We start from the raw sequence: 27,383 nt of genomic DNA, 5'->3' as shown, positions 1-27,383 counted from the left end.
TCCCCCCCTTTTCTACACAGAGAAATCCTTAACCCAGTAAGTCCCTAGGTCATCACCAAATTCCTGAAAATTAAGTGACAGAGGGACAGAAAAGCAAACATATGAAGATTCCGGATGGAAAGACTAGGATTTCATTGCATGTTTGGAAATATTTAAACTTATAATTTTGCATTTTAGAGAAGTAGAATCACATAACAACCTCTGAGGGGGGAGGAATTAACCCTAATTAATAGAGGCTGGTTTTTTTTAAAAACCCATATATTATATCTTGGTTTGTTTTGGAGAACATTTTGTCTCACACCAGTATGAAGTAGGGGCTCTGCTTTTAAGAGTTCAGGTTAATTTACTTTGAAAAAATTAATAGCAAAACGAAAAGACACTGGGACCATGATCAAAGCAGAGAAGACTGACTGAAGTTTTTAATGATTGGTAAGAGCATTAAAATTGCCCCTCTGCATCTGTCAGGGGGGAAGAAATACAGGACCTCCTGCAGACCAAATTCCAGGGATGTTCAAGTTCCTTATATAAAATGGAACCTGTTTGCATCTTAACCTATGCACATCTTCCTTTATACTAATTCTTCCTTGTCTTTTCTCCCTTACTTAGTTTGAAAAGTCTCTAGGTTACATTTAAGACTTAATACAACGTAAATGCCATGCAGTAGTCCTTATACTGTATTGTTCAGGGAATAAAGACAAGGAACAAAAGTGTACATGTTCAGTAGAAATGGAATCTTTGCAGGCCTAACTACATTGTCCACTGCAGTGGGCGGAATCCACAGAGGCAAAACCCACAGCTATGGAAGACCCAGAAAAATCTATAATACATGCCCAGAAACATAAACCTGTTCTCTTAAGTCCATGCTAAGTATTAAAAAGTGAGAAGTCAGGTTGATGATTGACAATGAGGAAAAGATATGCACCAAATGGGAAGATAGGCATCCTACAATACAATTAATGGGAATGGATTTCCTGTGTATAAGATATATGTCCAAGAAAATGTAAAACAATAACTTATCTCTGATATGTCTCTTTGTTCTAAAATGTGCTGCTCTCCATCAGAAGTGAAGCACACATACCACTCAGCACCTCCTCCAGGAAATCAAAGTGTGTGACAGACACTGAAGGCGATGACAGGGTCCATCAAGCTTTCTGGGGTGAAGTGGTATATTTGCATAGTATATGGTATATGCCCCGGGCACACGAAGTCCTGGAATTCTGTTTGGAAATGTTAAATACTCTCATTTTCACACGTAGAGAAGAATTAAGTGGTTCCTGTGTCTGTCACCTGGATAATATAAGGGCCTTCGTCCTTCAATGTCTCTCTCTTCAATGCCTATTTAATGACACACAGACTACAATCAGAAGAAGAAGGGAGGTCTTTAAACAAAAATTGTCATAACTCCTGCTGCCTTTAACAGTTTGAAGTTGGACTATGATAAAGCTCACCAAAAGTTTCTCTTTTCATTGCCTTTTTCCACCCTAAGCAGGAGGATAACTGCAACCAGACAAATCCATGAAGCCTGGTAGTAGATTTCGCCGGTGACCCCATTAGAGGAGGTTGGATGGACATGATAACTGAGACTGTCTGTTTCTTTATACCTAGCAGTTTTTGCAGCTTACTAGACCATTTGGAGCAAATGAAAGAACAGCTTTCCTTTTGTACAGTGAGAGAAAGGCAGTCATGAAAAGGGAAATGGGAAAAGAGAATTGGAAAGATGTGCTCCCCACCTAGCCCAGGGGCCTTCTGCCAGACAAGGCTTGGGTAAGACTGAAATCAAGGTCTGTCAAAGCACAACATTATATCAACGTAGCTTGAAGATGTTAATTGGCTTTATTTTCAATTCTAGAATTGGGTAACACTTCATTCCATAACCTGGAATTAATGTTCAAAGGGGTTAAGCAAAGGAGATTGATGTCATGGGCAGAAAGACTCAAGAAAACAAAAGACAAAAGCAATGGAGCAAAAACAAAAGAATGAAAGCAGATTGGTCCCTTCAAATTTACTTTCTTTGCAACGTGGGGACAGGGAGACAGATCAATAGGAAAAATAACTGATTAGTTAACATCAGGTTACTTTGGTTTACTGGTTGTTGTTGTTTTTTTTCCCCCTTTTTATACAAGATATTGAACCAGGGGTGCTTAACCACTGAGCCACATCCTCAACCCTTTTCTGTTTTTTATTTTGAGACAGGGTCTTGCTAAGTTGCTTAGTTACTTGAGGTTACTCGAGGCTGACTTTGAACTGGTGATCCTCTTGCCTCAGCATCCAGAGTAGCTGGGATTACAGGTGTGCACCACTGTGCCCAACTGGTTTGTTGTTTTTCTGTAAGGATTTAGACAGAGGGAACGTCATCATTATGTCAATTGATACTGGCCTGTTGGGAAATTTGGCTGTATCTCTCTTAATTGCTTTGATGATGTGGGATTTTATCATGAGCAAATCCATTTTGATTTTCTGCCTGGTCTGTGCAGAAGCTTAGTCCAAAACAGTGGTCTACTCTAATCTTTATTTAACATATTGAAGACCTAGAAATTGTTGGTTTCCTAACATCTGTTTGTCCTGAGCACCTCTTTGGAAAGTATCCCAGGAGCCTGAGCTCTGCAGATTGACGTCACTAGTTCAACCTCACTTTCAAGAAGACAATTGCAACATCAGATTATTGCCCTGATTGTTTCTGTATCAGTCTCCAGTCTGCCCATATTTCTAGTGGTTAGTACACAGGCAAATGTGTGAGCTTTAATAAATATTTGCTGAATAAATTAATTGAACATATAAATCCACCATTTAAATTTTTCCATATTTTTATTGGTGCACTATAGTTATGCATAATGGTGGGATTTGCTGTTACACAGCTGGACCTGCACATAGTATAACAATGTAACTTAGCCAATATCATTTCCCAGTATTTTCCTGTTCCCTCTCCTGATCCGTTTTATCTACTGATCTCCCTCCACCATGATTTTATCTAAATTAAAAATAGATGAGCTAACATATTTTACACACAGAACACACACACTGTCAGAGAGAGAGAGATCAAGCAGAAAATAGATACTTACACAGTCAATTGTTTTAGGTACAGAAGAATCAAAAGTAGGTTTTAAATGTGGCTATTTGTTTAGGCTGTGTGATGTAGATCTATAGACCCGACTTACTAAACTGCCTTTATCTATTTATAAAACATTTCATTTTTCTCCTTACCTTAATACATTTCTAGAAAGACAGTGAAATATCCCTAGAATTTTTTTTTTTAATCTTGTGCCATGACCCTCATTAGGAGGGTCTGTGTATCTAATATCTGTGTATCTAATAGATAATTGTCTAGTAGACACACCTAGGGCAAATCACATCATGTCTCTGAACTTCACTCTAATCTATCTGAACTTTGTCTACCTTCTCCATAAAGGTAAAAAGGGAATATGCAACTCAGAGAATTGTGCAAATTACTGAATAGAATGTGATTAAGTTACTTATTTGTTCTAACAGAAAGTTTCCAAGTTTATAGGTAGATCCTAAAACTGCGCTGGTAAAGCACATAGACCCTGGAGTGACACTGTGAGATTCTACTCCAGTGACTCTTTTTAGCTTTGCAAATTAGCTCTAATTACTTGCCCTTTCTGTGCCTCAATTTCTCCATCTGTTAAATGATAATAATAATAGAGTTTTTATGAGGGCTAATGGATAACTCAGGCAAAACCTGTGCCAAGTACCCAGTCAAATCTTAATCTGCATCAGTTATAATTGTTACAGTGAAGATTCACATAGAGACTGAAGCTCTTTTAACATAATTTGGCATTTGTGAAAACTGAATTATTTATAATTTTAGAGAGAAGAAAGGACCCACGGGAACTCCATCTCTCTACCAACTGAACCTTGTGACATGGCTTAATTAGAGCCGGCTGCAGGGCTGAGAAGAGGTACTTGACCTTGTATGCTCCAAAACTCCTCTGGCAAACAGACACCCCATGTGGTCAGCACTTTACCACAGTACCAGGAAGGCCAATGGCTTTTTAGCGTTTTCTCAGATTAATGGAAAAGCAATTTTCTACAGAGGTTTTTTAAATGTTCCAACTGGATACAGACCTCCAGTTAAAACTTCTTTCCTCAAAAGCCCAGTTAATTTCATTCTCTACTTTTAAAAGTTTATCTGGAAGTTCCTTCTCACCAATGATGACACACATTCTTCCCACTATACATAAGACCAATATATGACAGTCTCGATTTATAAAACAGACATATCATTGGGTCTTTAAAATGTAAAGTTCTTGTCCCAGATAGTTTTTTGGATTTTTGTTGTTGTTGTTTTCCTTTTCTGCAATAGTGGGAATTGAATCCAGAGGTGCTTTGCCACTGAGCTACATCCCCAATCCTTTTAATTTTTTTGAGACAGAGTCTCCCCTAAGTTTCCAAAACTGGTCTTGAACTTGTGATCTTTCTGCCTAAGCCTCCCAAGTCACGGGGGTTATAGCTGTGTGTCACTGCACCTGACCCACAGATAGCTTTTAAATAACAGTTCACTTTGTGTATTTGAGTGTGATTAGTCACAAAATATAAGAAGATATTATGACTTTACAATAATATAATCATCTCTTTTAATATTTTTAATTGTAGGTGGACATAACACCTTTATTTTTATTTATTTATTTTTATGTGGTGCTGAGGATTGAACCCAGTGCCTTACCTGTGCGGGCAAGTGCTCTACCACTGAGCTACAACCCCAGCCCCATAATCATCTCTTTTATAAAAACATGCCAGAGAGTAAAGAACTGCATCTTTCTCTACCAATCTATATCCTGCTACAGATAGATAGTTTTAGAAGAATGAGCATGTATATATGTGTGCATATATGTGTACTTACATGTTTGTGTGTGTACATGTGTGCTTATATATATATGTTTTATGACACAGAGATTCATCATCATCGATAACATTCTACTTCATTATTAATTACTGCTGATCAAACAAAATAACCTATGCTGGTTCTAAGTTTCAATTCATGATCATGATACAATTCTTGAAAGGAGTTGCCAGTAAAAACTAAGGTTTTGACAGTGGACTTTGGGGGGGATGTAAGATTAAGGAATCCAACGAGAAGGTAGTTTGAGCATCCTTGAAGAATTTGTGTGCCAATAAATTTTCTATAGGAAATGGGAAACTCCTTTATGATACATGATATAAGACTATTGTCAGGTATCATTCTCCCAAAAATGCAAGAGATGGGTTTGAGCAGCATAACTGGAAAAGTAAGCCCTTGGGAATATTCCAGTGCTCTGAGCCTAACCCAGAAAAAAAAGGAAGCCGACAATAAATGTCCAAAATTTTGCAATCTCCAGAATGGAACATTGAGTGGGCAGCGGGCCACAGAGACATTCTAAAGTCATCACTCCCCCCACCATGTTTGGACATATCAGCGTTGATGGACAGTTCCCAAGGATGGAGGACTGTCTAAATGTGACACTCTTCTAAATCTGGGGCCACAGAGCCACGAGTCAATATTGCCTTAGAATTCTGTCTTCAACCAGTTGATTTGTACTTGCCTTGAAAGTCAGCTTTCACGCAGCATGGTACTTGTGTTAAAGCATGTCACCTATAGGTGGGTCTGCATTCTCAGTGGTTCATTGTCTTGATTATAAAAGATACCTTGTACCTTGGCAGACCTTTGTGTTGTTTGATGAGACATTCAGCACTATTCCTTCTATCTTAAAGCAAACAAAGGACAAAATTTGCCATAAAAATAGATGTAGAAGGGAGTAAAGATTTATGATATATCCTTGGTCCACTTTGTTTTAATAACTTTCATTAATCACAAGTGGATACACTATAAAATTCCTTTCTAAATCTATTCCTGACCCTTCTCTCCTTCTATTATTTTTTGCAGTAGCCTATGTAGTCTGTGCTTACTCTACAGATTTCTAGACATACATCAAAAGAAAACATGAAAGAATGAAGAGATAAAGACAGAAAAGTAAACAAACAAACAAACAAAAAATATGGAAAAGAAAAAAGAACAAACAAGCAAACAAAACAAAAAAAAAAAACACCCAAATTTTTTCATGACTTGTTAGGTGAAGAAACCAGTGCACAGATTCACATGTTTTAATGAGAGAATCAAGGGTCCTCATAAACTGGGACATGAACCTCTTGTTCCCATCAGATGAGTCATCAAAGATTTGACAGTTAATTTGAGTGGATCAGAATTACTCTGATAAAAACATGAGCGCACAATCACAAGATGTTCCTCATATGAGCAGTTTCCTACTTCATAATTATAACCACCTTCTGTTGGATGCATTCTGCACCATGGATTTCACACACAGTTCACACTTGCAACAACAGCAGATGATGGACATTTTTATCATAAGCCCCATTTTGCTGATGAAAGTATTGGACAAGGTTTAGTAATTGGCAAGGATGACTCAAAGGGCCCTATTATACTCACAACCATGATTTATTAGGATGATATAAGAGAAAACCAGCAAGGGGAAGAGGTGTACAGAACAAAGTCCAGAGGCACGAGCTTCCAAGTCTCCAGACATCAGCCAAAGCCAGCCTCACAGGCCACTCTGTTAACTTTAAGTCTCAGGCCTGCTCTGTTAACTTTTTCCTGCACAGGAGTAAAGCCTGGTCAACTATGGGGAAGCACAGGCCGGAGCTCTCACTGAGGGCCAGGGACACGAAACACCATGTTCACTTTAGAGGTGACTAGACCAGGTATCTGAAAGGTTGACTGCTTTGACCAAAGTACCAAACCTACAAACTGGAAGAGCTGGTGCCAGAATCCAAGTCTTCAGAGCACAAATGGCACTTATCAAATATTAAGAAAATAGACTCTTCTTTGTCTTTGCTCATCTCTGCCATTGGAGATAATCCTGGTCAATTCATTTAACTTTTATTTATATACTACAAGATTCTATTACAGTCAGACAAAACAAAACACACGAGAAAATACATGTTGATTTTGTACAGCTAACTTTTTGATCTGCAGGATGAAATGCTTAGAGCAACAGGCATTTCCAGTCTGCTGTGTTGGTAATTTTTCAATTCTTTGCTTTTCTAGACAGAAGACCACTACTTGTTATTAATTTATTGAAAAAATATTGTCTTAGAGTAATTCTTAGTCACTCCTAAGAAAAAATTACAATGAATGAAGAGGGAAAGGGAAATTCCTTGTGTACCTAAGAATGTCAGCTAATCAATGCCAAGAATGAAAGGCTTGGAATAGTTTAGGGATTGAGAAGCCCTCAAATGAAAGGTTATTAGGGAATAATATGTTCACACAATCTCAAAGTCACATGCCAGAAATTAGATATTAATTAAAAAGGAGCAAATGTCCCTTTACAAAGCAGAGAGAGGGTGGCCATCACCCTTAACATGTAACTAAACTTAATATGACTAGTAGAGATGCCGAGAAATGTTATGTGGCTCCGGGTGCAAGGCAAGGAGTAGCACACAGCCTCATCTCCGTGGGGTTCTTTTGGTTTTATTGTTGCATTATAATTATACATAATAATGGGATTCATTATGCCACACCTGTACTCAGTGGTATTGCTGCCCTGAGGTTTAACCTAATCATAGAGGAAACAAAAAAATCAGACAAATCTAGTCTATGAGACATCCTAGAAGATAACTGGACTGAACAAAACAGACAATGTCATGAGGAACAACAGCAGCAAAAACATACCAGTATTGTCCTAAATTAAAAGAGACATAACCAGAGAGAGCAATGTGTGAACCAAGCAAAAGCAAGGCCATAACAGACATTTTGAGGTCAATGGAGGAAATTTATACATGGATGCGCTATGGTGTAAGCCTGCTGCATTAATATTAATTTTCTTAGGTGTGCAATATAAATGAATGTCCCTATTCTTAGCATATTAAGTATTAAATGAGGAAAAAAACACAGCTGCAATTTATTTTTATATGAGTCAATACTGGGGAGAAAGAGAAAGGATATAAAAAGTTAACTATTGACATATCTAGATAAGGGGCATTCAAGTGTTTTTTTTTTTAAATATTCTTTCACTTCTATAGAAGCTGCAATGGCTAGTTTTATGTGTGAATTTGGCAAGGCCTTGATGACATGCGATTAACATTTAAATCACTCAAACAGAGTATATCCTATTCCACAACATAGGTAGGCTCCATCCAATCAGCTGAAGTCCTGAAGAAAGGAAAAGATGAACTTTGTCAAGAGAAAAGGGAATTTGGCTTGGAGGCTGCAACAGAGATTATAAATCAGAGAAGCAAATAGAAGAGAAAGAAAAGACAATAAAGGGGAAAAAAAGACTGCACACAGTAATTCTGTCTGGCCTGCCATGCAAATTCCAAACCAGCTCTGCAACAGAAACTCTCAACAGAATTTCCCTGGCCCAGCTTGCTCTGTGGCAAATGACAGTCTCCCACCCACCCCCTCCCACCTTCTTCTCCAGCCCACACCCCATACATACAAATGTGTCCTATTGCTTCTGTTTCTCTGGAGAACCCTGCCTAGTACAGGTTTGGAAATTGCTAACTAAAAGGTCATAAAGAGCTGAAGATGCAGTTCAATGCTAGAGTACTTACCTAACATGCACAGGGCCTTGGGTTTGACCCCCAGCACTGATTTAAAAAGGAAAAAAAAAAAAAGTTGAGAGAAATAAAAATTTCTCACTTGTCTGTTAAATGTGTGACAAAAAATTTAAAAAAAAAAATACAACTTCCAAGCCCCATTTGAATTCTAAGTTATAACATTTTCCCTTTATTAAAAAGTGTATGTGAAAAAAATAGTCATTTGCTTTGAACTCAATGTCATCTCTTTGATGATGATGAAGTAACCAAAAATCCAGTTATGAGAGAAAAAAGATAATTCAAGGTGATCTACATAGATAAGTTAAGAAGCAATTCTGGAAAAACTGAGAATCTTATTTTTCATTCTTAAAAATGCACCAGTTATTCTAATTAAGTATAGTGGACTTACACCTTTCTTCACATGGTTTTAAAAACTGGCTGAAATGACATTTTTTTAAGAAGTTGAAGCAATAGGGAAAAGAAAATGGGAAACAAGACTTTAACAATGAGCGATGTGAACATGTTTGGAAGGTAGAAGTCTGGTAGTGGGGACTGCAGGAGCTGAGAGCAGACGGCTCAAAGAAGGAGATGTTCATGGGAAGCCAATGTCTCTCATGGAATTCCAGAAGGCTCAGAATAGAAGCACCAAGGACTTTAAAAGGGGAGGCTGAACATGGGGACTCTTGAAGAAAATTTGCACAACCATTCGTTGAATGGCATTATCTTGGAAAATACAATCAAGAATCACTTTATTTTTCTCCCTTTTGCCCTTCAAAGCCACTTTGTAAAATCTCCCTTCCTCATCTGGAGATGATCAGACTGATCCCACTGTAGGATTAAGAAAAATCCTGTTTTCAAGTTTTGTTTAATTTCAGTTTTGGCTTTCGGTGCTGGGGCATGAACCCAGGATGCTCTACCACTGAGCTACAATTCCATCCCTTTTTATTTATTTTTTTTTTATTTTGAGACAGAGTCACACCAAGTTACTGAGGATGGCTTTGAATTTGTGATTCTCCTGCCTCAGCCTCCTGAGTGGCTGGTATTACAGGCATGTGCCACAGTATCTGGCCATTGTATTCAAGTATTTTTCAAAGACTGTTTTCCTGTTGCTGTAACTGAATACCTGAGACTTGTTAATTTATAAAGCAAAATTTATTTAGCTCATGGTTCTGGAGGTTCTCATGTCAAGCCCTCCTTACTTGTCCAAAAATGTCTTTTGTTGGATTCCAAATAATCCTCTATTTCTCCATTCTGCTCAATATCCAAATTTCTCTTAAATGTAAATTGAAGATGAGTTTTAATGTGTGCAGAACTAGTTTTGCCTTTAGAAAGCTCTTTGGATATCCAGGCTGGGCATGGTGGTGCACACCTGTAATCCTAGCAACTCGGGAGGCTAAGGCAAGAGGATTAAAAGTTCAAGGCCTGCCTCTGCAACTTAGGGATACCCTGTTTCAAAGTAAAAAAGGATGGGGGATATAGTGGTAAAATGCCTCTGGGTTCAATCCCCAGTAAGTACACCTTCCTCCCCCAAAAAGAAAAAGTTCTTTAGATACATCTAACATGGAAAGCTGAGGTGCTTGTTTCTCTGCTCAGCACTGGAACCTCAGTGGAGGCCAGGATCCCATTTAGCATCAGATCTCACCCATCCTAGTTTCATGTACTCCTCTACATCTCCATGTCCACCCAGCACAACCTGGCAACTACCCCTTCTTGATTCCAGCAAAAAATGGAAGGTTTATTTACTGGAAGAATAAGCGACAGAAGCTCCAAGCTGGGGGACTCTAAACACTGTTTTGAGAGTGATAAGTGAACAGCCACACACCAAATGGTGAGACTTTAGTCTCCATCTCTGTCACAGAACATTAGTAGGAAATTTTAGCCTGTTTACACCCTAAGAAAAGACCTAGAATTAATAACACTCGGCACGCCTCCAGCAAAACGGCCAAGTCATTTCCACGTGGGTTTGTAACTGAAACACAGGGGCAGGCGCCTGAGTAAGTGTGGTCATGTCTCACTCTTAAAAGCAGAGTCATGGGTTACCAGATATTTGAAGATATTAAATGTTCTCAAATATTTGAAAAAAAAAAATCTCCTACATAAAGGCAAAGAACTCCTGCCCACCAGAAAAAAAAAAAAAAGAAAAAAAAACCACCCACACCAAAAACTATGAGGGGGGACAATGCAGAGGGCAGAAGAAAAATCTTTAACTGCAGAAACATAGGGAAGACATCTCATCTACGAAACAAGAATGTATGGTATTTTCAAAAAGGATCTGTTAGAATTTTAAAGGCTCTTATAAATTGTAAATATGTAGGTTTGAATTTTAAAATTGAAAAGGAAGGTTGGAAGACAAGATTGAGGAAGTCTTCCTTCCATTCAAGGAAATCAGACTCTAGGAGAGAAAAAAAAAATTAGAGAATCGGTTAAGGAGGACAACATCAAACTAAGGAATTTTAGAACAAAGAGGAAAAGCAGAGAAAAAAAATCATCAACGATATATGACCAAAAATCTCCTATACATGTCATTATAAAGTTTCTAAACATTAGCAACATAAATGCTAACCAGATGTGGTGGCACACACCTGTAGTCCCATCGACTCACAAGGCTGAGGCAGTAGAATTGCAAGTTCAAGAGCAGTCTCAGCAATTTAGTGAGGCCCTAAGCCATTTAGCAAAATCCTATCTGTAAAAAAAAAATATAAAAAGGGCTGGGGATGAGGCTCAGTGGTTAAACACCTCTGGGGTCAATCCCCGATTCAAAAAAAAAAGAATGCTTCAAGAACAAACAAACAAAAATAGGTTATTTAAAGGATCTGAAATAAATATAACCTTGGACTTCTCATTAATGGCATAGGAAACTCAACAAAGCAATTCCTTTAAAATTCTGATGAAAAATTATTTTTTTAAAAAATATTTATTTTTTAGTTGTAGTTGGACACAATACCTTTATTTTCTTTATTTATTTTTGTGTGGTGCTGAGGATCAAACCTAGGGTCTCCCACGTGCTAGGTGAACACTCTACCGCTGAGCCACAACCCCAGCCCCTGAAAAATGATTTCTAACCTAGAATGTCATTCATAATCAAATATCACCCTAATTTAATAGTAGAACAAAAAGCATTTTCAGGCATGCAAGAAATAATTTGCCTCTTATGCACTCTTAACCTAGAAACTATTGAGGAGACATGCCTTACAAATGAGGAAGTAACCTAAGAAAGAGGAAGCCCCCAGCTTCAGAAAACCATGCAACTAACACAGACAGAGGATGAAGGATACCAGGAGAAGTCTTGGAAAGGCAGCTGGGCAGCTGGCCTGCAGAAACCAGCACAAATTGGAGCAAGAGCAAGGGGGTTAGCAGAAAGAGTCCAGGAAGAAAAGAAACTGACTAATGAATAAGTACATTTAACTTACACTGAATGATACTGAGAGGCTATTATAAGAGTTGGGAGGAGTTTATAATAAATACAAAGTGAAGGTGGCAAGAGAAAGAAAATAGTGCAATAATTAACTCTAGGAAAAACAAAATATTGTGTAAGAAAAAAAATGTAACCATGGTACACTATTGACTCACCAGTGACTTTTTTTTTTTTTCTTCTTTTGGTACTGGGAATTGAATCCAGGGGCATTTAATAACTGAGCCACATCCCCAGCCCTTTTTGTATTTTATTTAAAGACACGGTCTCACTAAGTTGCTGAGGCTTGCTTCAAACTCACGATCCTCCTGCCTCAGCTTCCTGAGCCACTGGGATTACAGGTGTGTACCACCAGGCCCAGCTCACTAGTGACTTTTAAAAGTCCAGGTCCAGATGCTGCTCACACCCAGCCCACAGCATACCACCACACTTAGAACAAGATCCACACTCTCACCAGAGCCTAAAGGAGCTTTAATGGTGTGGCTTGAAAGTCATTCTGGTGACTTTTCCTCTCTCTCACTGCATTCTAGGAAGCTTCATTGGCTGCTCCTTATAGGGGGGACACTCTGACCCTCAGATCACCTGTGGGTTTTCCATATTTAGGTGTCCACTCCAAGTTCACTTTCTCCGAAGTTTTCCAGTGTATGTTTACCGGCCACTGTAGATTAATACTGGCTTTCATTCAACTCTGCCACTGTCATATCATTCTATTTCATTTTCTTCATATTGCATCACTGGTGGAAAATACTGTAAGTGTTACTATATGAGAAAATATTACTATATAAGAGAAAATCGTCATGATTTTAGCTAATATTGCTGTGGTCCTTATTTTGGACCACACATTCTTCTAAGTTTATTTGATCCTCACACTGTCTATGTGAGGTAGGTACTATTATTACCACCCTTTCTTCAATCAGAAAACTAAGCCACAGTTAAATGACTGGCTAGGTCACTCCCGAGCAGTCGGATTCACATGCCTGACTCTGGCCTGCTAACTTCCGTGTCACCTGGTCTTTCTCTGCCACTTCTATGAGAGCAGCAATTTGTCTACTCTTCACTCTCCTGGCCTCAAGAGCTTGAGCAAGCCCAAAGCTTATATAAACGGAACTCTTCACATTTCTTCAATAAATGGATTACAGTATTCTGAGATAATCAATCATCTGGAGGCAAAATAAAAGCAAAGGGCACATATTTTTTCCTTCATGAACCACATCTCAGTTTTGTGTACCTTTTGGCTCTAGCTGTTCTGGTTCTCTGAGTTTCAAAACAAACAAAAAAAATTATTTTAATTTTTATTTATTTATTTATTTATTGCATCGGGAATTGAATCCAAGCACCACATCCCCAGCCCTTTTCTAAATTTTTTTTTTTTTTTTTTAATTTTGAGACAGGGTCTCACTAAGTTGCTCAGAGCCTCACCAAATTGCTGAGGGTGGCTTTGAACTTTCGATCTTGCTGCCTCTGCCTCCCTAGCTGCTGGAATTACAAGCATGTACTACTGTGCCCAGCTAGTTTTCAGATCTCTTTATCAAGGTATTTCTGTATTATCTTTAGGCTTCAGGATACATTCTTTCCCTCTGTAAGCATCCTGCCCCTGCTCCTGTGTTACAGCTATATGGGCTCTTGTGTACTACCCAGTGTTTGGAGGGTATGAGGGTCCAACCTTTGGTCTGTGCCCAAGGTCAAGTGGGTATGGTGGCTATTGTTCTATGGACCAAGTGGATCCAGCGTGCCTGCTGCCTACAAACTTCCAGGGACTTCCAGAAGATTCTGTAACAGAGTAGTGTGGGGTTATAGACTACTCCTTGCTGAATGTTATAGTCTAGGGAGGAGTCCAGAGTTCACACATGCAGAAAAAGATCAATTGTTCCCAAATAGACAAGAAAACAGAGCATTCCAGAGAGGGTTTATTTTAGATGGTCAGCTAGCTTAGACAGCCTGAAAAGATAGCTCTTCAAGACCCAAATAAAGGCCCTGAAAAATCAACACATTCCTCAATATTTTTCTATATCACTGTGATGCTACTCATTTAGGTCACCATCATCTCCCTCCTACCTCTCACCACAAGGAGCTCCTTCCTCTCCAGAGTATACTTTATTGACAGTAAATCTCTTAATTTTAGCATCTCTTATAATCTGGGTAATCTGAGAACTTCCCATATCATCAAGTCCCAGTTCTTCTTCCCTCAATTTATCTCTTTCCTTTCATTTTGACATGATCAGCAAGAAGAGGCAAGACTGATTGGGGATGTAGCTCAGTGATAGAGTGCTTGTCTAGCAAGTGCAATGCCCTGGGTTCAATTCCTCAGACCCCAAAATCTCACCTGAATAGCTAACTTCATCACCAGCAAGTTCTGCTTTCCATACAAATGCAATACAATTCTACTGAGGATCCTTTTTCCCTCAGTTTCCCTGAACCTGCTCCTCATTTCTTCCTCAGCCCTCATGGAAGTTTGTTTGTTCATTTGTTTGTTTGGTACCAGGAATTGAACTTAGGGGCACTTAACCACTGAGCTACATCCCTAGACCTTTTTGTATTTTATTCAGAGACAGAGTCTCACTGAGTTCTTTAGGGCCCTGCTAAGTTCCTGAGTCTGGCTTTGAACTCACAATTCTCCTGCTGCAGCCTCCTGAGTCACTAGGATTACAGGTATGGGCTACCTATCACACCCAGCCAAATGCCCTTATTTCTACCAGCGTCTTTTTAAGACCAGCCAAGTTTTTCCTATCAAGCTTCTCAAAATTTTTCCATCCCCTATTTAATGCCCAGTTACTTCTATACTTTTAGGTCTTTGTTACAGCAGATCCCCATTTCCAAATCTATATTCCTTTCCTACTACCATTGTAAAAAACCACCACATACTTTGTGACTTAAACATATCATACATTATTTCTGGATGTCAGAGTCTAAGTCAATGTGTTAGCAGGGCTGCATTCCTCCCAGACAGAATCTCCCCTGCCTTTTTCAGCTTCTAGATGCCACCTGCTTTTCTTGGTTCATGGCCTCTTCCTCCATCTTCAAAGAAGCAGTGTAGCACTTTAAATCTTAACCCCTCCCTCCCCACACACATATCCCTCCAATGTCACATCTTTCTGATTCTGACCTTCCTGCTTCCCTCTTGCAAAAACCCTTGTGATTACACTGAGCACACCTAAATAATCAATGACAATCTCCCCATCTCAAGACCCATGGCTTACTCACATCTACAAAATCCCTCATGCATAGCAGTCCCATGGATTAGGCTCTGCACATCTTTGTGGGGGATTATTTAGCCAACTACACTTGACAACTACCTACCATGGGCCATGCATTGGATTACATATGGTTACACAGTGGTTAAAAACTGGATATGCATCCTGCCCTCAAAAACATATGGTCTCTGGGGCTGGGAATGTGGCTCAAGCGGTAGCGCGCTCGACTGGCATGCGTGCGGCTCAGGTTCGATCCTCAGCACCACATACCAACAAAGATGTTGTGTCCGCCGAGAACTAAAAAATAAATATTAAAATTCCCTCTCTCTCTCTCTCTCTCTCTCTCTCTCTCTCTCGTTAAAAAAAAAAAATATATATATATATATATATATATATATATATTCTAGTGAGAGAGTCAGACATCAACCCCAAATTCACACAATTAAGGACAAGCAATGAATAATTGAAATCTGAGGTAAGTACTCTGAAGGACTAGGAATGATAGGGGCCAAAGGATCTCTGAGAAAGCGTCCAATTTGAGGTTGGCAGAGTGGTCAGGAGTTACTAAATGAGGATTGGAAAAAGGCCTTCCAAGCAGAAGCATCAGCAGTACAAAGACCCTGAAGAAAATGATCTGGGGGCAAAAGGGAGGTAGAACAATGGCATGAAGATGAGGCTGCAAAGGTGAGAAGGACCAGATTCCTCAGGTACTTCTAGAACGTGTCAGAGACTTGGAGTTTTAATCAAAAAAAAAAAAAAAAAAATACAAACCACAGAAAGGTGTTGAGGACTTTTTAGTCTGTGGGAAACAGATAGGGGCTGGGGATGAGGGTGAGCAAATGTGGCTACACAAAAACCCAGCAAAAAGAAGATGGTTGCCTGAACTGGGCACAGAGCCGTTAAAATAGAACTGAGGAGATGTAAAACATATCTTGAGGGCTGGGGATGTGGCTCAAGCGGTAGCGCGCTCGCCTGGCATGCGTGCGGCCCGGGTTCGATCCTCAGCACCACATACCAACAAAGATGTTGTGTCCGCCGAGAACTAGAAAATAAATATTAAAAAATTCTCTCTCTCTCTCTCTCTCTCTCTCTCTTAAAAAAAAAAAAAAACATATCTTGAATCAAAAGTAATCCACAGGTTTGTGGTGCCTTGTTGTGACTTAGGTCTAGGGTATGGACCCCGGTGTAGAATGTATTTGGGGAATGTAGGGAGTTAAAAGAAATAATAAGTTAAAGGAAGTGAGATGCCAGGAAGGAGAATGGGTCACCTTGAAATACAGAAAAGGGGACTTGGGATGGAAGAGAGATTCAGGAGACAAAGGCTGAAGTAGTCTTGGGTGGAGGAAGGCTGAGCGACCAGGATGTCAATGGTGGTCATAAGGCAAAAAGAGCATGGACTGTGGCAGGAGTAGCAGTGAGGGCCAGGGCGCTTCTCAGGAGGAATGCAAGGTGGACACAGCACTGGCCAGGGCGAGGGGAGGGCCGGAGAGAACGGGCAACCTCCACTGTGGAGGGAAAAGCAGGGACACTTAGGGAAGGCAGAGGGGAGTCTGTTAATATTGCATTGCAAAGAGCATCACAGGCAAATTTGAGTGGAAAGTTCTAGAGAAGAAAGTCAAGAGAGAAAAATAGAGCACTAACAGAAATTGAAGGTGATGGGAGAGTGTGAGGATAGCAAGGGATGGTGAATTTAATTGGTTGCTGGGCTGCCTGTGTCTCAACCATGCATTTTGTAGACGAGGCTGGAACCCTGACCTCTCTGTGTTGACCACTGGGCTGGAAGGCTCTCCAGTTTTTCCTCCTGTCTTTTATGGTAAGTGAAGGAGTAGTTGAGTCTGGGTCCAGGCATTTCAAGGAGGATGCAAGCACACTGGCTCTTACTTCCCTGTTCATCTGTTCTTTCACGGTTCTGCTGGAACATCCTGTTCCTATAAAGGCTTTCCTAACTTCTCTGACTAATCTTTTTCACACATAACTGTACCTTCCAGAGATTTCCATTCCAGCACCTATGTTACTATGTTTGTTTTTCATATATTTTTCTTCCTGAATAAAGTGTTTCTCAAGAGTAAGAATGATCTTAAATTATTTCTGTTTCCTTACTACTTAGTACAAAATCTGGTAGCTTTAGAGCAACATAAGGGTTTAACTAAACAAAACTTAAGAATGGTTTGCAGGTTATTATTGAATCATAAACAGTAGAATTAAAGGAACTTATATACAATACAATAATTTACTATAAAGTTTGCTATACACATGAATTTAATTTACTTTCTTAATGATTTTCAGTTAGTTGTAATTAAATACATGGTAAGTACTGTCAAGTAATATGTCCTTGGTATATGTCATTTACCCAGTATTTCATATATTAGGTATTAAACTCAGGGGCACTCTACCACTGAGCTACATCCCCAGTACTTCCTATTTTTTTTATTTTGAGATGGGGTCTCAATAGTTGCTTAGAGCCTAAGTTGTTGAGGCTGACTTTGAATTTGTGATCCTCCTGTCTCAGCCTCCTGAGCCACCGGGATTACAGATGTGTGCCAATCCTACCCAGCTTCAGATATTCTTAATAATAGTTCTTACTTCCACTACAAAGTATTTTCAAGTTTTTTTTTTTAAGAGAGAGTGAGAGAGGAGAGAGAGAGAGAGAGAGAGAGAGAGAGAGAGAGAGAATTTTTAATTTATTTTTTAGTTCTCGGCGGACACAACATCTTTGTTGGTATGTGGTGCTGAGGATCGAACCCGGGCCGCACGCATGCCAGGCGAGCGCGCTACCGCTTGAGCCACATCCCCAGCCCCCAAGTTTTAAAAATTTTAATGTTGAATATAATAAACTCACATGTATCCAAAATTAAACAGAAACATCCAACACAAAGGCTCATGGTGATTCTCCACTTTTCTATACATGACAAGTTCACTTGTTTTTCCCCCCACCTCCTCTCACATACACTCTTTTCTACACCTGATGATTGTGGTGGTGACTGACCAATCTTTTGTTATTACAATCAAAGCTGCAATAAATACTCTTGTTCATACATCACTTCACACATATGCAAGTAAATGCAGTGTGTTTCTAATTAAGCTAAGCTTTAAAAATGATGCTGAATCATTAAATCTACCTCAAACTATGCAGTTCTGCTCATGTAATTGCAAGTAATCCCTCAGTCCCAACTGTGAAGCGTTGTCCTTCAGTGTCAAAGAGACTGATGTGCTACTGCACATAATGTTAAGAGGAAGGAAGGTACCAGTTAGCCAGCAGATGTATTAATGTGCGAGAGGCCTACATTGAATGATTAAGAAACATAAACCTTGCTGACATCCTGTATGTATATACTTACTGAAATACTACATCACTAGTAAAATATTTGCTCTAGAATTACTGAATTTTAAAGTGCCAATTTAATTAATAATATCATGCTTTATTACCAACTAATGAAAGCATACGTAGTATTAGATATTTTAATAATAAGCCTAAAGACTCATGGCCAAGCATAAATGGTTGATCCATATAACAAAAAGACAAAGGAAATAAGTTAATTATCAGGAGGCTTTAGCAAATGAATATAGCAGGTAATAGAATAGTTCACAGGGAATCTGAGAAGTCTTGTTTCTTGAGGTATTTACTTGAATCAAACTAAAAGCTAGAAAAATAAACTCGAAAGAACAAATCCTTCTTTGGTAAAAGTAAAGGCCCCAAATGACCTCTTAGATATTTCTTTGGAAATTCTAGGATTCAATGAACACTGTTTCTAAGTGCCTCTTTTGTTGGATTTGTTTGTCAGTGTCTGCATTCATTAGTTTGTTTAAAAACCGCATTGTTTGCAACAAAGAAAAACATGTTAAACAGTATTGGAATTGATTAACACATGACTTTGTTGTATATTCTAAATCCATTCCAGGGTGTCTCCCTTTATAGATCGTCTAAATCCCAAAAGAGCAGTGATTGACTTGATTGGCATTGCTAGGCATCACTGGTGTTCATGGGTTCAATTCATACTGTTATGCAGCACCTGGTTTGAATGACTTTTCCCAGAATCATTTACCATCTTGTACACTTAAAATCTATTCACCACCTATATGCAGTATCGCCACTGACAGGCTGTAAAAAAACCAACCAGAAAATAGTGGCTGTATGAGTCTGTCAATAAGCGCTAAGACATGTAAATACTGTTCTCTGTCTTTATAACCCTCTGTCAATGCTTGACTCCAGAGAAATCCAGATGTGAAAAATGCATGTGCTGTTCAAAGGCAAAGAATTATAAAACGGAATCAAGCTGGATCTTGGGAATCTAAAAATAAGTACGTGATTTAATGCATATATTTAATATACCTTTGAAGTACCAAGTGTGGTGCTAGGTTCATACTCAAGTGGACAGATTGAAGTATACAATCAGTATCTCTTCTGACTTCAAACATAACTTTGCTCTTACCTTTTCACCTTCCACCCACATTCATTCCACCATAAAAGCCTGGTCATTGTTCTTAAAGTCTGTGAGGAGTGAGGGGCATTGTGAGCCATGGAAGTGATGGGAAGACAGGTGGAGGGAATTAGAGACCAGTCAATGGCAACAAGAAAGCTCACTTCAAAGACCAACTCCTCAGTGATGCTGAGAGGAATACATGTAACAGAGAGTTGTAGAAGTAAACATCAGAAAGAGTCTCATGTGCAAAACTAAGTTCAGTAGACAATAGGGAAGTCAAACATATTGGGCTGGTCAGTGACATTAGCAAAGTAGTACTTTAGGAAAATTAAGCTTGAGATCAGTTTACAGAACAATTCAAGTAAAAAGTCATCACAGGCCGCATGGTGGTGCATGCCTGTAATCCCAGCAGCTTGGAAGGCAGAGACAGGAGGATCGAGAGTTCAAAGCCAGCCTCAGCAATGGTGAGGCGCTAAGCAACATAGTGAGACCTCTCTCTAGTAAAATACAAAACTGGGCTGGGGATGTGGCTCAGTGGTTGAGTGTTCCTGAGTTCAAACCCTGGTATAGATCCCCCTCCCCCCACAAAAATCGTCATCTCAACAGAAACCAGTACACTGGCAATAAGAAAGATCCAGAGAAGGTAGATCCAGAGAAAGTAGGCACCACAGCCTAATGACTATGAGAGATAAGAGAATAAGGAAGAAGTAAAAGATGGCTGAACCTACTATTGCTACACTCAGGTGTGGCTGAGGGGTGATCATCTGGTAGCATTATGGCCATCTATGTCTGCCCCTTTGACTTGCACTACAGGTAAGGGGAGTTATCTAAACAGGAAGGCTAGGAACCCCAAACTACTACACTCCAGTAAGAAATTGCTTCTTAACTCTAACAAAACATATAAATTCACTTCAAGACTAGATTAAGGTCAAAGAAATGTGGGTACAGATTCTGAGAATCCAGTTTTACACTACAATTATGGACCTTACATCTTTATGAGAAAAAAAACATGAAGCTGATGACTCGTGTGCTGTAAAAACCAAACTACGGTTGCCTTCTCTTTAGAATAAAGGATTTCGTCCAATGCTTTGACTTTTTCAACTTTCAGCACCAGTGTAGAGTTCTTGTTTATGAATTATTGTATCTCTCCTAATTGCAGAGGCCAGAACTGGTAGCTCTCCACAACTGTGAGTAATTAGATCAGTTCAATATTTTCCATAACTCTTCCATGCTTGATGGACGCGAGTTTCCTGGTTTTAATAACAGATGATTTAGGTATAAAATTTTGTGCTTGTATGTGTTTGCTCATTTTGCTGGAAAGATTGACCATACTCTCAAAAGATTTGCCAAGTGGTATGAAACCCAAGAAAGGCTAGAACACAGAAGGGTAGACAGCACCCTGCAGAGCACATCAGAAGTAAATAGAAGTAACCCAAGAAAAGCTAACCCAAGGATATTCAGGGCACCCTGGATATTCAGACATGGCTCGGAGTATCTAGTTCCCCATCATGCTCTGCCATTTGTGCTCTTAAGTAATTGTGGTAACCTTTCTGATCTTTAATTTCCTCATCTGGAAAACCAGGTTAATAATCTCTGCAATGATTTCCTCCTATGAATGTTTTGAGGTTAGAATTCCATGTTAAGTAGTTTGATGGTATTTAAGAAATCATAAAGCATTGCTTTCTTTGTTAAGCAAAGGAGTCCTTCCTCAAGCCTGAGTGACCTTCCTCTATAAGCATCAGCACAAAACCTTGTAAGGAGAAAACATTCACTAACACTAAAAACCAGGGGATCCTTGAGTAATATATTGTGCCTCCTTAAGCGAAAATTGCAGGTCTATTTTAACTCTGCCTTCTAGCTTTAAAGTTCACGGATACATTTATTGTGATTTCAAATTCCTGAACTAACATCCAGTACTAAAATCAAAACACTATAACATTGTATCTCAATCAGTTAAAAATGAGATGAAATGCACTTAGCAAAGTTACCCTTCTATGGAATGGTGAAATGTTAAAACTTCCCTGTGTTCCTCCTGTGCAAAGCTACCCTTGGCCTCATTCCAAGTGCATCTCAGCCCTATCTCTTTGTCAGTCAAGCATAAGACAGCTGTGACATGCTTGGTCTAGAACATCGCAACAGGTGTTCTCCTTCAGTCTATACTTATAAGGAGTTAGAATCTGAACTCTAACCCTATGCCTGAAACTTCTTAATACTTTCTGAGTAGATAACCATCTATAGTCAAAATAGCAAAAGCATATCTTTACATGATAGGCTATAAATGCAACTGATAAAATATTTAGATCTACACTTCAAAATGAAGAACTAACAAATAAATTTAGCTCATTTCAGATAGATTATAGGACAATTTTTAATGACACTAAGCTGAGTTTTACAAGAATTTCACAATTCTTTAATTTCAAAGCACCATTATGGCTTTTTTAGTTCAGATTATTGCTATCAAAATGTCATTTCCTCTTCTTCTTTTTTTTTTAACTTGTCTTCTTTTCTTTCATTCTTCTTGACCATTCTGTATTTTTGGAATCTTTTTTCTTTAAGATTTTTTTCTTTCCTATTAATTGGTGAATACAAAAAAAAAATGTTTTGGAAAAAAAATGTAGTGGCCTATACGGTAATAGAAAAATGTTTGTGTGATATGCTTTGCTGTTATTAATAAGGTGATCTAATTTCTAAGTAACTTTAAGGATAAATTATGCAATTTCTAGAGATAATATAATTTAGCTTTGTGGATTTAAGAGAACTAATTATATGCCGTAGATAAAATTAGTACTTGAACCTTGGTGTTATAGAAGACTGCTTCTGCTTTGATTTTACATTCACCATTGACATTGTGAATCACTGACCAGGTGTTACAATGAAAATGACTGAAAACATTTGCTAAGTTATGTTTCCGATCCAAAGTATCCCAAGTGCTTAATCCAAAGTATCCCAAGTGCTTAATTTTGAAACATTTTAAAATCTGAACTACACCTCACATGTATGACTCAGTTGATTTACAGAGAATCAATTTCAGTGGCTGTGGTTGAATGGACACTGGCATGCTTTACCAAATGGCTACAGAGGATCCGTAAAGCTCAACAGCAGGAACATTTGTTAAGTGAAATGTTTAGAGCATTTGCACAGCTGTTCAGGGTATAAGTTACACACAAAGGGGGCACATATTTACAACTGTCAAATGAACAGATCAGCTACAATTTCCTCCCATGCTCAGAAAGAATAAGAGAATTATATAGAAAGTAGAAGACTGCTGAACAATGATGTCTACCACAGAAGGTCTCAGATTCTCACCCCCTTCAGCATAGGCTGAACATTCCAATGGATTCCCTGGGGTCGTATCTGCTATTGAAAACAACTGTAGTTACCAAACCTAAAGAGAAATAGAGAAAGATCTGCATCTTTCTATACCAATTAAGAAAAGTGCATTTAAAGAAGCCCACAACCTGAAATCCCCAAATAGATAACCAACCTAAACAACTTCAGATGATTACAGTTTAGAATTAAATATTCATTTATGTACAGAAATAATTTACTTATAAGCTCAACTCTCTGGGGCTAATAATACTACCATTAGCTTTCCAGCCACTCACTTCCCTACTTTTATTTATAGATGTGACAAATGAGAAACAAAATCTGTAATTATGGAAAATTGGGAGAGTCATGGCGCTGTAGAAAACCATCACTTAGTTCTTAGCACACACATCTGTTAGGGTCAAATGAAGTTTTCAAATTCCTTTAAAAAGATTTTCAAACCATTTCAAATAATTAGACCTTCTCAGGTTCTAATGAACTGATGAGCATGATAATTTCTTGCATTCACATGAAAAATCTTTAAAATTTGCCTTTGTTTCTACAGTTCTAAAATCAGATGAAGTTACTCATTATTAAAACTCACCAGATGAAATGTTGGCTGAGATTACATTTTTGTCTGCTCCCCCAAACCCACTCTCACAATTTTCCTATCCTCCCCAGATTCCATCCTTTTGTTAGGCCTGCTTAACTAGCTTTGCAGCTCTGAGCCCTGCCTCAGGGGCCACATGGAAATGTAAAGATCTCTGCCCAGCAGGCCTCCAACCAATCCCCCAACACACAGGGACATCATGGCATCAAGATTAAGATTCCCCCTTCTCTCTGTTAACCATACATCACTCACCCCTACCCCAACCCGTGACTTCCCTGTCTCCATCCATTTCAGATATGGGTATCTCTTACATCTCCACTTTCATTCCTTAAATCATAAAATTTTTATACACATTATTCAACTTATATGCTATGTTTCTTATTCAGTTGCTTATTCTGTATGTGCTCCTCATCTTAAAATACAAGCTCCCAAACTTCATGGCTGGAGAATTTGCTGAGGTCAATCAATCATGGTGCTGTACGCAAACATTTTTTAAAAACACAGACTATTATAGCCATGTATAAGTAAGAAATAACTAGAAAAGTTCTTAAAAATATTTTTATTAACACATATTAATGGGCTCATGAGAGTTCCATGCATGCATACAGCATGCACTCATTGAACCCAACTTCTCTTTTCTACCTCCTCCCTGCCATCTTTCCCAACCTCTAGTAATCAATAGTAAGTAGAAAGATCTTGAAGTAATAAAACAAAGGAACCTCATATATTCCTTAGATCATGCTAGAATAAAACTAGTTCTTTCCTAATCTTAGCAAGCATCAGGAAACAGATGAGACTATTTGAAGATACCTTCTAGTTTCCCATGTTACAAAAGTGCCTGGTAAAAGGGATAAGGGCTTTTAGATTCATGTTAAAGGAACCAGAAACTTAAAAAATACATAACCAACTACAGCTTCACACAGAACAGGGAAATGCTGGAAAAGCAAGACTGAATCTCATAAACTTCTCCTTTTATCACTAAAGCCATACTGAATCCCAGTTGTTTTTTTCTGCTAAACTTAAGCAGGCATGAGCAAGCCACAAACAGCACATGTATAGGAAAATAAGAATATCCTAGACTTTTCACTGAGGTTCATTTCCATAATCTTTTTAATACAACACTTAGTAGAGTTTCCACTTGTTTACTGCTCAGCTGTGGTGGGAATTGTTATCTGATGAAAAAAGCACCATTTGTGTATGACTTCTTCTGAATGAAATGCACTTCATCTCCCTGCTTCGAAAATGAAACGTGGCTTATTTCTTCCAAGAATTCTGGTTGCATTAAAGAAATTTCTTAATTTTAAGATGCTAGATGGCAGCACTACTTGCCCCGACTTCGTTTTCCTTTAAAAAACCAGCTGCTTTTTTTGGTGTTCACCTTATTGCAGCTTTTCCAGTGTGTGAGACCAGGAAACAGAACATTTAGCTGTGCACATCTCTACACTGAAAACTTCAGAAGTAATTAAGGCTAGGTAATTATCTTAGATTAGCATAAGAATACAAGCCATTAGGGTGCTCAATCCTTTAATAAATGTACCTTAGGCTTATATGATTTGAAACTCATAGAAGCTTCCACAGGAAACATTTTTAAAAGAGTCTTCTGCATTTAGCACCTAAGCGAGAGGGTTTTTCCTCCCACAAACTTTCTCTTTCATTACACACACCCAACAGAAAAGCCCGTTTGCAGCCAGGGACACCCCCTCTAAACACCCTCTTCAAATCCCCCATCCCCAGCACATCTTAAAAATTTAAGAACAGTTTCCTCTTTCTTTCCAAACTTCGAAACAAGCAGAAGAGGGAGCTGCGAGAAGAAAGAGCTCTGAGCCGCCTGGTATCCCGGTTCACAAATGCAGCTTTGAAAAAGCCCCAAGAAGGCACGTCTTGCAAGCGGAGGTTAAAACGTCTAAGCAGAATGGAAGGTCCCAACAAACTGTGACTGACAAAAAAAGATAACACAAAGTCCTTCTTTCCTCCCTCTTCTGTCAACAGTGTCCTTTGAAAAATCGATGGATGGTTCGATTCTTAGGACACATTTTTGTCAAATACAGACAAAATCATGAGTCGTTACCTTCATTGTTCTGTTGGCTGTGAGCGGAACTCGAGTTGGGCGGAGGGCGAATCCCACGTGTCCCAGCCCCTGGCTGCGTGGTCCAGGTGGGCGACTGCACCGAGCGGTCCGGCTGCTGCGCGACTAGGGAAGCGTCTGGGGCGGCGGCGGTCACACGTGGCGGGCGGGATGGCAGACTGGCCTGACGGCAGCGGAGATGGAGCCCTCCAGCCCTCTCTGCGCTGATTGCATCAGCAGGAAGACTGTTTCCCCCAGACCGCCCCCAGATGGTGGAGTCTCTCCCAGCACCAAGGTCCTAGCCGGCGCCCTGCCCAGAGCCAGCTCAAGGCTCACTCTCTCACCAGGATCCCATCACTCAGAAGTGAGGCGCGTGAGTGTGTATGCGAGTGTGGAGATGGGCACCTCAGAAAGAAAGAGGAGAGAAACTGATCAGAGATCGAATTTAATTGCCATTCCTTCCATCACTCCCCCCCTCCTTAGAGCCTCTAAACCTCTGCCCACCTAATTTCTTACTTTCCCCAAAGAAACTGTCCTGCATGTTGATATGGTCACAGCACCCCCCCCCTGCTCAAAATTACACAGTGGTAAGCCGCTGTGTAAAGCAAAAAGTTTTAAATGTATTCTGAATAGTAAAGAACATGTGCTTTGTTTAAGTTTGCCAATGTCTTTCCCCCACCTCCTACTCCAGTCCCCCCCCCTCTACCCTCAGATAAAACCATTTTTGCCAGTTCCTTCTGTACCTAGGAAACAATTTTTAAATCCTATTATTTGTACACAGTTTTTTTGTTTTTTTCTGATATGAAAGTGCCTGCCAGTCCAGGCCATCCTCCTAAGTTCTTGCCCAACCTGGACTCCCCAAATGCTGCTTTTCTCTGTCCCCGCCTGTGGCCAGGCTCCCTGATTTTTGCTTAAGGGCCCTTTGCAGTTGCCTCCAACTTCCTCTCTGTCCATTGGCAAGTTCCCACTTTTATAAATCTGAACTGAAGTCTTTGAAGCTGTTGCTAACTCCCTCGAACAGAATTGGGCTCTTTGTATATGCACTACATTTTGTTCCATTTTATGTTTCTTTCATTCTTTGTTTTGCAATGCTGGAGATGAAATCCAGAGAATTGTGCCGGTGAGGCAAGAGTTCTACCACTGACCTACATCCTCAGCCCCAAACCCATGTTCTTCATACTGCTTCAATTATTTGTTTGCAGAGATGTTATTTCAGTAGATCATGAGGGTTTTTTTTTCTTTTCTTTTCTTTTTTTTTTTTTTTTTTTTTTTTGGTATTAGGAGTTGAACTCAGAGACATTTAACCACTGAGCCATGTCCCCAGCCCTTTTTATATTTTATTTTTAGACAGAGTCTCACTAAATTACTTAGGGCCTCCTTAAGTTGCTGAGGCTGGTTTTGAACTCATGATCCTCCTCCCTCAGCCTCCTGAGTTGCTGTGATTATAGGCATGTGCCACTGCATCCAACTAATCATGAAATTCTTAAGAGCAGGTCCTGTGTCGTGGTCATGTTCCATGCCTTAGAAACACATGAATGTTGAATACAAATGTATGGGTGCATAACAACGGCTGGTTAGATAAACGAATGATTGCATTATGTATTTGAAAAATATATTAAGTTATTTCTATGTGCCAGACACTATGCAATCTGTTAGGGACAGAGTGGTATACAACAACAACAACAAAAATTTTTACCCTCAAGGAACTTATAGCATGGGAAATAGAAAATAAACTTTAAATCAGGTAGCAAAATGTACATCAACTAATGAGTAGATTTTTTAAAAGTGTGGTAAATGTTATTATTTAGATATGAGGTATCCCCAAAAGCTC

The 27,383-nt window shown here is 39.2% G+C and overlaps 1 protein-coding gene across 2 annotated transcripts in view; it reads right to left on the bottom strand.

Moving 5' to 3' along the window:
• Bcat1 (branched chain amino acid transaminase 1) overlaps positions 1-25,934 on the bottom strand; it is a 105,779-nt gene extending 79,845 nt beyond the window's left edge. The window contains exon 1 of one of the 2 annotated variants that reach the window (XM_078015073.1): positions 25,556-25,934. In XM_078015073.1, coding sequence (XP_077871199.1) covers positions 25,556-25,561 — 6 coding nt within the window. In that variant the 5' untranslated portion in view covers positions 25,562-25,934. The remainder of the gene's footprint in view (positions 1-25,555) is intronic. The other variant, XM_078015068.1, reaches the window with a different exon arrangement.
• Positions 25,935-27,383: the final 1,449 nt, after the last annotated feature.

This window comes from Ictidomys tridecemlineatus, chromosome 6 (assembly GCF_052094955.1).
Source record: "Ictidomys tridecemlineatus isolate mIctTri1 chromosome 6, mIctTri1.hap1, whole genome shotgun sequence".
Taxonomy (NCBI): domain Eukaryota; kingdom Metazoa; phylum Chordata; class Mammalia; order Rodentia; family Sciuridae; genus Ictidomys; species Ictidomys tridecemlineatus.
The sequence above is the reverse complement of the archived record's forward strand: the minus strand, read 5'-3'. Positions and strand labels throughout refer to the sequence as shown.